The sequence below is a fragment of the Clinocottus analis genome, unplaced genomic scaffold, assembly GCF_023055335.1.
Source record: "Clinocottus analis isolate CAN_PGR_092001 unplaced genomic scaffold, fCliAna1.0.p SCAF_14, whole genome shotgun sequence".
NCBI lineage: Eukaryota > Metazoa > Chordata > Actinopteri > Perciformes > Cottidae > Clinocottus > Clinocottus analis.
The window spans coordinates 12671434-12683961 of record NW_027175865.1 but is presented as its reverse complement, the minus strand read 5'-3'; the positions used below and the strand labels follow the sequence as shown (position 1 = coordinate 12683961).

The window sequence follows — 12528 nt, the reverse complement described above, 5'->3', positions numbered from 1 at the left end:
AGGCGGTGGTGTCGTCTATAGTTAAAGACTTTTTAAAAAAAGCCACCATTATTCAAATTCACAAATGATAGATTGGGGCTGCCGATAGCAATTCTGCTGGGTCTCAAGGTGCAATTCACAAAAGATAGAACTCTCATTGCGAAACAAGATACATTTTGATTTGTTTTTGAGCTGACACCTAATTATAATTATTTTTTTTAAGTATAACGCGTTTATTTTTGTCCTATATATTATGTGATTCATTTGATATCAAATCTTTAGATTTCATTAGACTGCTCTGCAAATGTGTAACCATAATTTTCTTTCTCCTTGGACTCTCACAGCCATCACATGTGGTCATCCTGGTAACCCTACCTTCGGTATGACCCAAGGAACCCAGTTCAACTTAAATGATGCTGTGCGCTTTGTCTGCAACACTGGCTATGTTATACAGGGGGCTGTAAAGTCTACCTGCCAGGCCAATGGGCAGTGGAGCAACGCCCTCCCCAGGTGTAAAAGTAAGTCACAAACAGATGCCAAAGCTCATCAGTCAATGTATGATTTTTTTGAGAACCTAAAATACATAAATAGAACGATGAATGCCAAGAACCAGCACAGATTAAATATATGGACCTGATTTTTTTATGATTTTGTATCTTTTTCAAATACAACTACGAGTTAAATGTTAAAATAGATAATCACAGCACAGCTAGATAAGCGCTGTAGAGGTGGAGCAAAGCAACCCTCACATTATTTTGATATGTGTCACACATCACACATATATAGCATTGTGTATAATTTGAGAGCTAAATGAACCACTGTTATTAGCTCTTTTTTTCATACCTAATGAGTGAGGACATTTAAAAAAATGTTTAAAAAAGTGTGCTCGTTTCCACACACTTGCCTGTAGGGGCATGGTTTTGTGTTTTTATCCATCTGTGAAGCTAGGTATTACATTACCTATTGTATTGTGCAAGGTCATATGTTCTGTGACCATAGATCACCCCAATCATTGCGAGAGCGGAGATGAAGCGCGGAGACACCCTGAGGTAGAAAGAGTTTAAACGACCCATATTAGGGGAAATTGAAATGAAAAGCCATGAGAAGCCTGGATTATTTAATTACCGCGGTCCCAACCATTTGGTCCGTGGAGGTTCCGGATAATATTTACATTTGATATTATTTCCTCTTACGCGAGCTACCTTAGTTACACCCTAAGGCTCACCTGTCTATCAGTGAAGAGAACCTGGTTAATAAGCATGCAGGCAACCAAAAACGATCACAGGATCCTTGAGCTTGTGTTGAAAGACAGCAGCCTTATGAGACCCGCATCCTGGCTTTTGCTCAGAATAAGAAGTACCCTGGTCTGCTTTGAAGCGAGGCAAGGACTTTTAATTTGCCAATGTTTTTGCGACAAGCGATGTGTCTCGGCACCCTCGTCTGTCTCTAAGCCCCCACTAACTGAGGGCTTTGTGACAGCCACAGAAAGGGGCCGCTCGCAAGGTCGGGCCCTAAACGTGACAAGGCAGTGACAGAATCAGTGACGGTTTGAGTTATGAGTTTGTTTTAAATGAGGAGAGAACTGTGTTTTTAAGACATTCATGAAGGGATGAGGAGGTTGCAAGTCTCACAGGAATCCTTCAGTTTTTGAAAAAAAGAGAAAGGTGCATTTGGCAGCTGCATACATAAGCAGATGTACGCATTGAATCTGTCCGCTGTGTTTGTGACGTCATTTTAGCATTGGCCTTGTTTCACTGCAGATGCTGACTCTGAGATGCATTTTGTGTGAGGCTCTGTGCGTAAGGGTGCAGTGGGTTTATGTTTTGATGGTACATTATCCTTACTGTTTATGTGGAGACATAAGTAGCTTAGGAGTATTTTGTCAATCAGATTTATCACCTTAATTGCAGCATTCCAGAGATATTTGGTGTGAAGCGCTCTCCTGTCTGCCATGTACTTCCTCCTTTGAGTGGAAAACTGCGAATGCTGGGACGACATCCACTTTATCCGTCTCTCCCTAGCTAAGCCAAACCATCGGCTTTTCTTTTTGAGGAGATATTCCAGTGCATAGATACAGAAGGCGGGATAAAAAAAGGTAAGGGCGGGGTCGGAGTCGGTCAAACAAAGTAATGATTTCCACGGTCCAAATTTGAACTACACAAGTCTGTAGGTCTATCAATTATGCAGGGAGCAGGAGCGCACCACTGGCCTGGCCCAGCTCTAATCACCACCAGTTTGAGTCCCAGCAACACTGCTTTCTTTGGATGACTCGTGTGTTTATTTGTCTTTCAGCGATGAAAAGCTAGAGTCACAGGACAGACAAAAACAAACTCTGACACACCACTTACAGGGCCGCGACTTGGCAGGAGGCCAGGAGGAGGATAGGTTGACTGGGGTCTCCACTTCTGAGGAGAACAGAGATGATTTACCTCAGACCATCCTCCCCTTTTACTTTTATTCTTCTGTACCTTTCATCCTTTTGCTTCCTCTCTTCATGCCCGCTGGGCCACACACAAAAATGTACCTGGGGGTCAGTCACTTTGGATGACTGTTGAATCGCTTTTGAGCCTATGATGCCCGAGCACATTTAATCAAAGCTGAATTCCAAGCTTGGAAAGTCTCGTGCTGAAGCAACTCCACTGCTTCAAAAACACTTTATTATGTGGTAAGTTATAAATGATGGTACCATGGGTCAGCACTCTGCTGGAAGGAATACATTATAATAGGTATTTGGGGGGTGATTTAGTTGTGCTGGCCAACTTCGGAGCATAAAAATGAGCAAGCTTTTAGGGACATTAGCATACAATGGGTTCATTTTGGCAGTGGCAACGGCACACTCATGGGGCAAGACTGGCAAGGCAAACTGGGGCATAATGGCTTCATGGATAGTGTTTTAGAAGCCATTAGAGTTTTGGCATCATAATGCATACTTATTTGTGGTTCACAGTATAGACTAGAAGGCAACTGATACTCACTGTCTTCTGACTTTGTTGAGGCATTGTAAGGTTTTGGTTTGTGTCTCGTCTCTGAGGCTCTCAAGATGGATTGGTGCTGGTAGAAGTCGTAGCCTGACATTCTGTCATGAATTCTAATACATTTTGCACCATCAGGGCCTCTTCCTCTCCAACTCTGTTCAGCACCCCCCCACCCCTCGATGCCTTTCGCTACTCACTCATCCCTCATTCTCCCTTTCCCTAACTCTCTCCATCTGGCGCTAAACTGACATGGTGCCTCTTCTCCTGTGAAGCTCCCCATCCATCACCATCTCCGCACCACGGCGACCAGCAGGAGACTGGCTCTAATGAAGCAAATGTTTATTTCCGGAGTCTGCCTCCTACTTCATTTGGATTGGGGTGGATGGATAGATGCGGGATGGGTGGAAGTAGTAGATGAGGAAAGGAATGGACAGAGAGAGTAGAAGCAAAATGACTCCGCTGATGAAATGGGCATGCTCCCTGTGTGAGAGAGTGTTATATAACCTTATTAAAGTAGATGGTATAATATCACAAACAAGACATGGCCACATCGTTCTTCCCATTAACATTTCACATAAAGTAATGATTTCTTTTAAAATAATTTCTTCGAGCCTCAAATGCTTATAGAAGATGCATTTTTCTTCTCTAAATTTTCTGTTATTCTCTTCCCTTCTCTGCATCCCTCTCTCCAGTTGTGAACTGCACAGAGCCGGGTCATGTAGAGAACAGCATCAGGCAGGTACTTCCCAGTGGGCCGCATCGCTACAGCTTCCAGACCGCTGTGTCGTACCGCTGTAACCCGGGCTACTACCTGCTGGGTACCAGCTCCATCTCCTGTCAGGGAGACGGTACCTGGGACCGCTCCCTGCCCAAATGCCTGTGTGAGTACCTCAGTGGTTGCTTGTTGGTGGGGCTGCATGATTTCCAAATTCTTTTGATTTACTGGAGACGAGGACAGTAAAACTGTATCCACTCCTCAGTTAATCAAAACAAATATCCGTAAAGCAAAAATCGGTTTTCCTGTTTACGACATTTTGTTGAATGTGTTTTTTGTGACCAAATAGCATCACTTATTAGTGTCTTATTTGTATTGTTACTAATATATATTTTAATCAATTACATGTCAGTTTCTCTAATCCTAAATTTATCTTACTTTAACCATTCAAAACCAAAAGATATTAGTAGGTTACTGTAAAATCAGGAGCGCATTTTTGCAAATGTTTACTTTAAGTAATTGCTAGGTTTAATTCCTATTCAGTGTGATAAAGCACTCTGACTGAACTACATATCTCAATTGGTTGGAAAATGTTGTTGACGTAATGTGGTCTGATGCTGGGAAATGTAGTGTTAACGAACACAAACAGCCAACATGTATTACACTGTATAGTTTTTGCTAACCTTTCCAATTATGTGCTGTATTTATCCCTTATTCAGCATTGCCCTCTGAGTAGTCCCACTTGTTCATTGTCTCTTTCTATCATCTCTCTGCTCTGATTGGACAGTGGTGTTGTGCGACCGCCCCAGCGTGCCTCCCTACGCCCAGATCTCCGGCGACCGTCGGACAGTAGGCTCAGTCATCCGCTACAGCTGCATCGGCCAGCGTACCATCATCGGCAACACAACGCGCATGTGCCAGCTGGACGGCCAGTGGAGCGGCTCGCTACCACACTGCTCCGGTATGGAAAACTACACCCAGATTGACTGTCGGAAAGATTGAACTGAAAAATAGCCTAATTTTGTGATAGCTTTCAAAACTGTGCCTGTGCAGGTGGAGCCCCTTTCATCCTCTTTCCAGCTCCTCGCTTGTGATGCTTTATTCAGATGTAATATCACCCCACACACTAGAAGTATTTGGGTGGAAGCTGTTAGCAGGCAATGAGCAAAGTAGGTGGACCAAAGATGGAACTGCCTGTCGGATCCATAGGCCTCAAGGGCAGAGAGATGTCCTCTATAAAATGGTTTTAATCTGCTCATATTACACTGAGAAACAGGGGCGCCCGCACCTCAGCTGGGTTATAAAGCACTATAAAGACATCAGCCTCTCTCCCCATATGGCAATTTGCCTCAGAGCTCCTGGTATCTCTAATACACCCGAGGAAAAGCCACAGACCTGTCCGCCGATACAAGTGTACATGGACACGAATACACTCACATTTACAAAGATGTGACAAACACTTCACAAACCTAGACAGTGACAGAAACACACAAACTAGCTCATACACAGACCCACAAGCCTACAGCAAAAAAAAGCATGCTGACAGTTTAATGTCAAAATTTATGATATCCATATAAATTCAGGGGATTACTAGTGTTCTCTCAAAGGACAATGAGCACAACCTTTTGAATAAAAATGCTGCACTCTCTTAGCTATGCACTATTGAAGCAATGTTGACCAGCGCCATGTACAATTAGGAGAGAGTGCCTGCAGCAGCACTAAATGGTTTGTGAATGTTTTAAATGGAGGACATGGAATTACGAAGCAAGTATCAAAATATATGTCGAGTCAATGAAATGAAAAATCACATTTTATTGCACATTTTCTGCATTTTGACCAAATGGATTAAATGAAGTGTAATGTATTTGAGAGGCACTCCTTAGGGAGATCGGGGAATGGTATTTTCCGGTCTGTGTTATGGTCCTAATCCAATTATTATTAATAATATTATAACTCTTTTTTTTTTTTTACATCACAAATTTCAAGTACATTTCTAGTGTGTGTGTATCCACATGAGTTGTGGAAAATATGAGCTTTTTTTTTTCTCTCACTACATTTGTCACAGACGTTTGCTGTTGTTGTTTTTAACCTTCCAGGTGAGGCAACCGGGCTGTGTGGAGATCCAGGGATTCCTGTGCATGGCATCCGCCTGGGAGAAGAGTTTACAGTCGGCTCTGTGGTCCGCTTCAGCTGTGAGCCCGGCTATGTGCTGAAGGGTTCTCCAGAGAGAACTTGCCTGACCAATGGGACCTGGCTCGGCACCCAACCTGAGTGTCATGGTAAGTAATGCATATAAGTAATTAAAAGGTGTGTTTTATTTATTCTTCTCTGGCAAACATGGACTGCTAGAGAGGAGCAATGGATCCCAGCTTCACGATTGCACTGCTAAGAAGGTTTTACGTCAACGTGCTTGGAAGGAGACTCTGGCCAATTGTCAGATATCAGTTTCTCGAGGATGAATAATGATTTCAACCTTGTCTTCTCATCCCATCACCCTCACACAGATACTGGAAGGGTAATGGTGGTTCTGCCTCTAATTTGCATGTGTTGTCCTGTGCTGCAAGCTGTGGGACTATTAGGTACTAAGATTATTGCTCCTGGCAATCCAGTCCTCACGCAACCCAAGGTGGAGCCGTGTCCGCATACTACGTTCATGTGTTGTATCTCAAAGCCTGTGCGTATTGACCAAAAGAGTACAATCGTTTAAGGATAGGGTGAACAGCTTATCTGAAATGTGATTATGATATGCACTTTATTCTCCCCCAAGACAGAGAAGTGTATGTTAGGGTCTGGTGAAGTGAGGGTAAGATACGATCAATACGCAGATTGGTGTGTCACCCACGAAAAAGTGTTGAAGAGAAAGCTGAGCGTCATGGTGAAGCTCTCGATTTAGCAGTCAATTCAGGTTCCAACTCTCACTTTTTGGCAAACGAGCTTCATGAGCTTTGGGTAGTGATCAAAAGACTACAACTCTTCAGGGTCAGGGTGAGAGGCTTGTATATCAAGGAACAGCTTGAAGGAGAAAAGCTGCTTCTTTCCATTAAAAAGCAACCAGTTGAAGTCGTTCATAAAATCTGATCGGGATGTCTTCCCCTATGTACTGTGGGAGTATTCTGTCCACGTCCAACTGGAGACCCCAGAGCAGAAGCAGAAGACTATGCAGGGATTACATATCCCATCTGGCCTTGGAACGCCTTGGGATTCCTTAAGAGCAGCTGGAGGACATTGCTGGGGAAAGTCATGTGTGGGCTGCTGATTAAATTGCTACCACCGCAACCTAGACCTGGCTAACTGGTGAAAGATTAATGGACGGATGGTTAGACTGACTTCTTCTGAGCAGTAATAAATGAACACAATATCTGACCATGTATAACACATACAATAGGCCAGCTGTTGAGTTTTGATTGTGCGATAACGGAAGTTAAATTTAACTAACGCACTGTGGACATTATGACGTTTAAGACGTCAACATTCTATTTCAGTTACTTGAATTTCTTTCAAGCTGTCTTTTCTTTTGTGTACCCTTTTTCATACTTTCCTTTGTCATCCTTTTCCAAGAAGATTACATTAACTGCATTTGCATGCCTGTATTGTATATGGACACATTCCTCAATTGAAGTTTAATTTGACCTTTGTGAATATTTAGATAATGCGGTTACTTTGCTAATGAGTATTTATCATCATCGCCACATTTTTTCTTTTTTTCACATCTAGCTGACTTTAACAAGCCCCTCCACTGAATTGCATTACATTGTAAGCTATAGATTGTATAGCTATTATGTAGTCACTACTTGTGTAATTAGCTTCTGCCTTTGCAAATTGAATGAATGGCACATTGCACAATTGCATGTTTTGTGTGTGTTTGCAAAAACCGATTGAGCGAGAACGAATGGGCGAAATAACAAAACATGTTTTCGCTATTGATTAAACCTTATAAGGCTTTTAATTTTTTGTCCTTTGGCAACATCGCATTCCGTCTGCTGCTGACACCTGAAAAAGCAGATTCTCTGAAAGTGTAGTGAGTGCGTCCAATCGATCTGTGTCTTAAGGCCCTCCACTATCCATTATTTTTGCTGAGACTGGACAAAGAAATTACACGCTGTAGGAAAAAAATATAGAGTGCACTTCTTTTTCTACTGTCGAACATCTTGCATCAAGTAGCAGGGGTAAAACAGGAAGATGCTTTTAAATCAAATCAAGTTCTTTCAATAGTATGTCTGGTTTATTTGTGCTTCAAAAATATCCTTGCAGCTATAACATCTAATTAGTTGCATGTCATGTTTCTTTCCATTGTCCTTTCATATTGGGTTTAAAATCCACTCTATAAGTATTAATATTGTGTGTTGTTATTTCAGTGCTTGTTTTTAAAACTGCATGAACAGGTGGCAGATAGTGTCCAAGTGTTTTACTCATCCACCAGCAACACTAAAAGAATAAAACCACCGATAAACTCGCAGGTTTCCACCTTCTGGTTGGAAAGTTCTATTTGCAGTTATTTTGTATTTCTTGTTACTTGTTATTTTTCTTACTCTCTCTCTCTCTCGACGAACACACAGCCCTTTGTCGTCCCTGATCCTGGTAAACAGTTTGTTTTTTTCCAGAAGCTTCATCCTGTCTGCCAGGCTGTTTTTCACTTGTGCTCTTTACACCCCCTACACACCACCCACCACCACCTCTCTCCCTTGCCTCACTCTGTCTCGTTCCCTCTCTGGTGTGTGGTACGCCCACTAGCTGAGGTTGCCCACCTGTTCTCGGTTTGGCACAGACTACAAGGGCCAGGCCACATCTGGTCATTACGGGAGGGCAAAGCCCTCGGGGCTCCGAGGGCCCGGGGCAAGCTGGAGACTGTAATGAACAGAACCATCGCTGGCGGCCGGACAGACACCAAGGGACTTTGTGAGCAAAGGACGTGTCAATCATAGCAGAGTTCCTTATGAAGTAGGACTCAGGATTAGATGAGGGTGGCGATAGGGTGGGAGGATGAAGAGCAGAAGGAACAGGGAAAATACAAAAGAGTGTGGAGTAAATCCGAGTGAAACTAAGAATGCTTATCAGACACATGAAATAATATAAAAATAAAAGGAATTGATTAGAAAACCAATGTTGCCAATACTCCTCTCAACGCAGACCTTTCTCCACCAGGCCACACTCCACACACACACATTACTAATTTACACTTTCTTCTCTGGTCGATCCGGCTTTTGTCTGTAAATGAATAATACCTTATCCAGCTCTAAACCCTTTCTTTTTCTTCTTTGTCTTCAGTGATCTCCTGTGGAAACCCAGGAACTCCACGTAATTCCCAGATCCTGATCCACGATGGCCTAACGTTTTCCAGATCTATTACTTACGCTTGCAGAGAGGGCTACTACTCAACCGGCCTGCTTAGCCGACACTGCACTGTTAACGGGTCCTGGACCGGCAACATGCCCGAGTGCTCTGGTAATTAACAGCCCTTACAGACGAAGAGCCTCTGTAGTGCTTATCTTTTTGTCCATTCTTTAATTATATTCATGCACCGTGGAGTAGTGGCTTGCACTGTCGCCTCACAGCAAGAGGGGTCCAGGTTCAATCCCGGGCTGGATAGGGGTTTGGTCGGAGTTCAATACATGCAGCTTGGATGACTGTACATTCCCCGTAGGTGTTTATGTCCACCTGAGCGTGAATGGTTGTCTGTCTGCGGATCTGTTTAGGATGTAACGTACCCTTGTACCTGAACAGGAGACCAATGCAATACATATCAATATATTGTAGGGAAGCAGGCAGGCAGGTAAATTGCTTATGAAACAGGAAACCATGGAAGATGTGCAATCTTTTTGTAACGACAACAGTTTCTTTTGTAACGAATGAGTCGTGTGGCTCAATTTTAACAAAAATGTTTTCGAGGATCGGTCCCTCTCAAATGGCAGAGGCCTGACTGACAGCCCTTTATCATCATGTCTCACAAAAGATACACAGCTGCTATACAGAGCCAAGACACCCCGGCAAATAGAGGTCAAAAAGAGAACCAGCTTCTCCTGAATGAAGTGGATAAACGCTAAGCAGCCCCATGATGGATTTCAGAACTCTGTAATCCATAGGAGTGAATGGGTACATGTTGAGGCAGTTTGGTAGAACGACCTTAGTGAGGAAAGTCTATGTGAAGAGGACCACTTCTTGTTCAATGTTTGCTACTGATTTCTTACTGTATACTAAAGGGATTTATTTGACTAGAGTGGCTACAAGTAGTCTCCTCTCAATTTTAGTTGTAATTACCTAAATGTAGCTTAAATCCACATTCATTAAAAATACAAATTACACCTTTAGTATCATGTACCAAAGCAGTGGTTGTTGACAATCTTAGTATATTGTTATGCAAGAGGAGAAATCATCTAACTGTATCACAGCCCTGTAGGTATTGTGACTTGGTTCACAGTCTTAGATAGACAACATGGCTGCAGGCGACACACTCTTACCAGCCCGGTGGGAAATGTAAGTGCTTGCTCATTCAAGGGGAGACACTATACCTTCACTTTCCTCACCCTACTGGGAATGTTGCTGCAATGTTGGTCATATCCAGTTCATACTTCCTTTTTGTCCCATGGCAACTTAGTGCAAGTTGTTCTTCCGTACCTTGGGTTTCCTATCTCAGACATTTACAGCGGAGCTGAGCAATGATGCTGCTCAGTCACACGGTGCAAATCTTACTGTTGTTACTCAATCACACTGTATTTCCCATAGGATGTAAAAGTATAATCAAAGAAAAATGTGTTTCATTTTGGAGCATAAGGGAGCTGCTGGAGAGGGAAACCCATCACAGGATTTAGTCTCTCTGCACCCTAAAAGTTCTAAAAAAGGGATAATCGAAGTTCAAGAACAGTTTGTACAGATAATACTCATGAAGTCATACTCTTGAGTTATGGGGATTAAAGAATTGTTGCAGAGTAATTCATGTTTTTAAATGTATATATAGAATAAATATGTAATCCAAAAGTGCCTGTGCATAAATTAAAATATCTGTGAAGACACTTTTTTAATATTATACAATTTGGTTTGTGAGGTGAACTTTGTGCTATTGATCTACTGCTTTACCAAGTACAATCAAAAGCAATAACATGGCTCAGACATGATGAAATACCGAACTGTATCAACTCCTTATTGATTTTTTTTCTCTGTCTTGAACTCAAATGAACTCTCTCCGTATCCCGGTCCTTGCGCTTTACTGCGCCCGTCTTCATCGTCGATTTGTTTCTCATTTCTTCATCCTGTACTTGTTTCTGCAGTAATCAACTGTGGTGACCCTGGAGTGCCAGCCAACGGGGTGAGGCTGGGCAATGATTTAATTTACAACTACACAGTCAGTTTCCAGTGCTCTCCTGGTTTCAACATGGATGCGGACCGAGCCTCGACTCTTATCTGCACCAAGGACCGAACCTGGAATGGCACCAAACCTCACTGTAAAGGTAAGAATGTAAAGTTGTGGAGGATGTGGTGAGATAAATCTCCTAGATGGCATAGTCTAGAGTGATTATGGAAGGAGCTAATGAATCTTGCATATATTATTCTTAGCGGAGCACTCATTACATTAATACTTCGAACGTAATCTAAAATGCAGAATCTACGACTTCCTGCAATGCCTTATTGTCTCCTTGTAGCGATCGTATGCGGTCCACCACCTACCATCCCGAATGGACAGGTTGTCGGTACAGAATTCACGTGGGGCTCGAGCATCAGCTACTCCTGCAACCAAGGTTACCAGCTGTCCCTGCCCACTGTGTTGACGTGCCAGGGCAATGGCAACTGGAGTGGAGAGAAACCCCAGTGCTTCCGTAAGTGGCACAGCGTGGAAATTCCAAATGACATTACATGTCATGAATGTCTTTCTGACAGTTTTATCACCCAAGTATGTATGCACGTCCTTTGTGTAACATTTCACCCCCTCCCTTGGAAGATATTGAATTAAAACCCAACATGGTTAGTGGGTCAAGTCACGTTTCCCTCTGTTCTTCCTCCATCTTCATCTTTGCAGCTGTGTTCTGTGGAGACCCCGGGATGCCGGCCCAGGGAAGGAGGGAGGACCGAGGATTCACTTATCTCTCCTCTGTCTCCTTCTCCTGCTACGCTCCGCTTATCCTGGTGGGCTCCACCAGGAGATATTGTCAGTATGATGGCACCTGGAGCGGCACACAGCCCTCTTGCATAGGTAAGATAATTGTTTGTCCATTTGCGGCAAAGTCTAACATATTGATGTAATAATCAAAGCAATGATGTTCAAACATGAGTATGGTGGTTGGACGACATATCTTTATTTTTATATATTGCGTTAGTTTCAATGTGAGAGAGGCCTCCATTTGGCTGACTTGCATTATTCATCATTATGTTCTACCTTGTAATCCAGATTGCCTTTTGCAATCAAAAAAAGAGTGCATGCAAAAAGCATTTGACCCAGCGAAAAAGCTAGATTGATTCTGCTCTTCCATTCTTATTAGTGTAATTAATTAAACCAGCCCTTAACATTTCAGAAAGAACATGGTTTTAGACAGATAATGTGTAGAAACTGTAGGTCTGGCAGTGCAGTCAAGGCTGCACCAGTGGACCCTGTTACACTAAATTTGCAGCATGAAACCAGATTTACAATTTACAAGATAAATTCCTTGCAAGCAAACACTGCGCTTGTGAACCATGCATGAGCACAAACACGTGTGAAACTGACACCATGTATCACCTGTATGTAAGCAGTGCTTGCAAATCAATTTAATAAACTTGACCCCTGTGTCATCAGAAATATTGTCCAGGACTGCCATAAAAATATCTTGAGCTGTAAACTTCCTGAAACAAGGAAGAGCAATACCATTTGAGTTACAAGGTACACATTTGGAG

The 12528-nt window shown here is 42.8% G+C and overlaps 1 protein-coding gene across 1 annotated transcript in view; it reads left to right on the top strand.

Annotated features, from left to right (window-relative positions):
* The window catches only part of csmd2 (CUB and Sushi multiple domains 2), a 209189-nt gene that overhangs the window by 180998 nt on the left and 15663 nt on the right, over nt 1-12528 (top strand). The window contains exons 55-62 of the mRNA XM_068576332.1: nt 324-497; nt 3647-3835; nt 4457-4630; nt 5766-5948; nt 8935-9111; nt 10932-11111; nt 11304-11477; nt 11678-11851. Coding sequence (XP_068432433.1) covers nt 324-497; nt 3647-3835; nt 4457-4630; nt 5766-5948; nt 8935-9111; nt 10932-11111; nt 11304-11477; nt 11678-11851 — 1425 coding nt within the window. The remainder of the gene's footprint in view (nt 1-323; nt 498-3646; nt 3836-4456; nt 4631-5765; nt 5949-8934; nt 9112-10931; nt 11112-11303; nt 11478-11677; nt 11852-12528) is intronic.